Raw genomic sequence first — 3,508 nt, 5'->3', positions numbered from 1 at the left:
AGGGAGGAGAACTGCCGGTGATTATGCAACAATCACTGGAAGAAGCACACTCGTGCGGTGAATGCAAAGGTTGTTTCGTAGTAAACCAATTCGATCCTACAAGCTCCATTTTCTGTTAGACATTGGCCCGATTTAACTAGATTGGTTTGAGTTCGGTTTGTTTGGACGAATTTGCTTCAATCAATTTGTTGGTTTAATTCTCAAGACTAGCGAGCTTCCATACCCTCATTTTCCTCATCTCATTTCCCGTTCCATCCTCATTTAGGTCACAAGAAAAATTCCTTCATACTTTCATCTCATTTCTTTGTCCCGTTCAAGGCTGATCTCGTCCTTCCGAAAAAAAATTAGCATCCCGACTTGAATGCCGACTTTTTTCTCCAAAAATGAAAACTAAAAATCAATAATATAAATTCAATAGTGTGTATGTATGGGGATGATTGAAATAAATAAAGAAAATAGAAATAAAAGAAAATTTTAAATATGAATATTAAAATGGCTATTTGACTCTTGACTTAATATCCGTAAAAGTAATGCCATTATTTGTTATTTCAAAAAAGGATTAGGTCAAATTCAAATATTTTATATTCACTCATTTAAATTTTTAAATATTTGATATTAATTTTGATGAAAAATATTTTTAACTGTTGTAAATAATTTTTTTTACATATAAATTATTTAACTTAGAAATTTTAGGTAATTTACCTTATTAGCATATTTTTTAGATGGGTTAATTAAGGATTCTCATTGCATTAATTAAAAAAAGTTGAGGATAATATTTTTTTAAGGTAAGAATTTTATAGATTAAGATAAGATATTTAATTGCTAAAAGAATAAAATAAAATGAAATGAATAAAGTAAATTAAATTTAATATTTTGTTTCAAAGGTCAAATCTAGTATATATATATATATATATATATATATATATATATATATATATATCTATATTTTTTAAAATTTCTTTTGCGTTGACTTCTTAATGATTTTTGAAGTGGTCAACACTTTTCCTTTTAATCAATCCTCTTTGATAATTATTTTCAAAATTTTTGTTCATATAAACATTTTCAACTTTCTTAAAGAATATTTTGAATTAAAGAATATTTTGAAATGTGATAATCGAGTATTTGAATGAGTTAATGAGAGTGATCGTGAAGATACGAGAGTTAAAAAAAGAATTAATAGTTACTATATATTCCAATAGAATGTGGGTCGGGGATGAACCGAGATGAAAGCTCGTGGACATGTGACACCCGAGTAAATGAGGATATATCAATGAACTGATATCATATCTGAATAAGAATGATCCTGAGGATATGATGGTTAAAAAATAATTTAAAAAGAATTGATAGCTAATAACTGTGGTGTGTGCTAGCAACAAGTGTGACTTGTGAAATTAAAAGAACGCTGAAGGGGAGTGTATCAACCTAAGTCCACCACTGGTAGATATTGTCTGTTTTAGCCTGTTACACGTAGTATTAGAGTTAGACCCAGGATGGTGTACGAGTGAGGATGAAGTTAAACGAGTAGTTGGGTCCAAAGATTTTGATCATTAAAATCCCTAATCACAAAACGAGCTCCAGCTTCTTTGAGTAACTCATCTGGGTTTCTTCTCCCAATTCCTATCACTTCCATTCCAGCTCCCACTCCTGCTTTCACTCCTGATACTGAATCCTGTTCCCACAAAAAAGGGTTTCGATTGAAATATTAGTGACGGTTCAGGTTTAGTTTCAATATGATGCATCGTTATCGCTTCAAAATATGATTTGAACTTAGTTTCAATCTCGTTTTTATAGTTCAAAAATTTGAACTCCGGTTTCATTTAGTTAAACTTCAAAAATCGTTCGTAAAGTATTGATCATAATTCTTAGACCGAAAAACGAACCTCAAAGACAAAAGCATGTTGGGGAGAGACTTGGAGAGCTTGAAGAGCCTTTAAGTAAGGGTCAGGGAATGGCTTTGCACGTTCACATTCATTCCCTATGATCACCGCCTCAAAAAAATTTGTAAGTTCAAGCATCGAAAGAATCAGCTCGGCGTTCGGCCGCGGGGCGTTTGTCACGGCGGCGCGTTTAATCCCGCGCTCTTCGATCCATTTGCGGACCTTGTCCAGCCCTTCTATGGCTTCTAACTGCTCTTCTGCTAGTCTGGTGGAGATGAGTTAAAAATTCCAATCGATTTTGGTTAACTAATCTTGATATCTATTCAATATGCATATCTAACTCTGACACGAAAGTGTGCACGTCATTTTTTCAAAATGATTTTTAGGTCGTAGTGTAGGAATTATGAGTAGGGTTACGATACCTTTAGTTATATGAATGTTCTAGAAAACACACGAACATAAGTACAATAAAACCGAACCCAAACCTGCAAAAGTAAGTTTCTTTATCTTGAAGGAATTTTCTAGCTTTGGGTAGGTCCCAATTTGGGAGGAGGATGCCACAAAGGTCCTCATTGTGCCTTCCACTTATGTTTTCTATGAAGAATTCCTCATTGATTGGGACTCCATTGTTGAATCCAACCTGCACCAATTTTATTTTATTTTTAAAAAATAAGTAAATAAATAAAATAAATAATGAGCGGAATTTTAAAAATGTAACCCATAGCCCACTCTTTTAAGGAGTGTTTCGTTCCCCTCTCCAACCGAGATCTCATAATCTAAAAGCCCTTGTAGGAAAAGGGCAAAGAGAACAATATGAGTTAGCCGTGGGTTATAGCGGTTACAAATGTATCAGAGCCAGACACTGAGTGATGTGCCAGTGAAGATGCTGAGCGCCCAAGGAGGGTCGGTTATGAGATTTCACGTCGGTTGTAGAGGAAAAAACAAAACATTTCTTCTAGAGGTGTTTTAAAACTTTGAGGAAAAGAACTCGAACGAAAAGTCCAAAAAGAACAATATCTCGTAGGAGTGGGTTAGGACTGTTAGACCAATAAATTCAACCATTTCTAAACGTGTTTAATGAACCTTAGAACGTTAAAAAATTATTAAAAATTTAATTTAATAAAAAGAGAGAGACCTGTTGAAGCATTTGGCGGAAGGCGTAGAAGTGGAGAGGATCAGAATCACAAAGTGTTCCATCAATGTCAAACAGAACAGCTTCAATAGGGCCCTTCTCCCACGAGCTGAGAATATTAAAATAACAATTCAATCCCTCAACAAACTTTATTTTATTTGCATATGAGCCCCTTCAAATTCTTCCTAATTGCATGTATCCCACAATTACCAAGTCGGAGGAGGGAGGAAGGAGCTGTGAGTACCTGCTTGGGGAGACAACCGCGGCGGGAGCTGGCGGAGGGCGGCGCTGGCGGCCAAGATGTGGAAGAGTGGAGGGGAAATGGCTGCAAAAATGGTGGCGGGTGCGGTGGGTGTGCGGATGAGGAGTAGAAGGTAGAGGGATGATGGTGGGATGATGAAGAGATTGCATTCTTTTCTCTTTGACTGTGTGAACCACAGATCTCCTTCATATTGGATCTCTCTCTCTCTCTCTCTCTCTCTCTCTCTCTCTCTCTCTC

At 35.6% G+C, this 3,508-nt stretch overlaps 1 protein-coding gene across 1 annotated transcript; it reads right to left on the bottom strand.

Annotated features, from left to right (window-relative positions):
• Positions 1–1,257: 1,257 nt before the first annotated feature.
• LOC111779041 (haloacid dehalogenase-like hydrolase domain-containing protein Sgpp) lies at positions 1,258–3,481 on the bottom strand. Its single transcript, XM_023659095.1, has 5 exons — positions 3,254–3,481; positions 3,013–3,118; positions 2,363–2,517; positions 1,881–2,142; positions 1,258–1,669 (listed from the first exon to the last, which is right to left on the bottom strand). Exons 1-5 carry the CDS (start codon positions 3,418–3,420, stop codon positions 1,514–1,516), a joined length of 846 nt encoding a protein of 281 aa, XP_023514863.1. The 5' UTR covers positions 3,421–3,481; the 3' UTR covers positions 1,258–1,513.
• Between the last annotated feature and the right edge of the window lie 27 nt (positions 3,482–3,508).

This window comes from Cucurbita pepo, chromosome LG17 (assembly GCF_002806865.2).
Source record: "Cucurbita pepo subsp. pepo cultivar mu-cu-16 chromosome LG17, ASM280686v2, whole genome shotgun sequence".
NCBI lineage: Eukaryota > Viridiplantae > Streptophyta > Magnoliopsida > Cucurbitales > Cucurbitaceae > Cucurbita > Cucurbita pepo.
Note: the sequence above shows the minus strand (reverse complement) of the source record. Positions and strands in the feature narration are given on the sequence as shown.

Coding starts and splice junctions, on each gene's coding strand:
- LOC111779041 (XM_023659095.1), bottom strand. CDS start 3,420: ATGCAATCTCTTCATCATCCCACCATCATCCCTCTACCTTCTACTCCT. Junction 2,518..3,012: donor TCCGCCAAATGCTTCAACAG/GTCTCTCTCTTT, acceptor AAATTGGTGCAG/GTTGGATTCAACAATGGAGT. Junction 1,670..1,880: donor AACATGCTTTTGTCTTTGAG/GTTCGTTTTTCG, acceptor TTGTGGGAACAG/GATTCAGTATCAGGAGTGAA.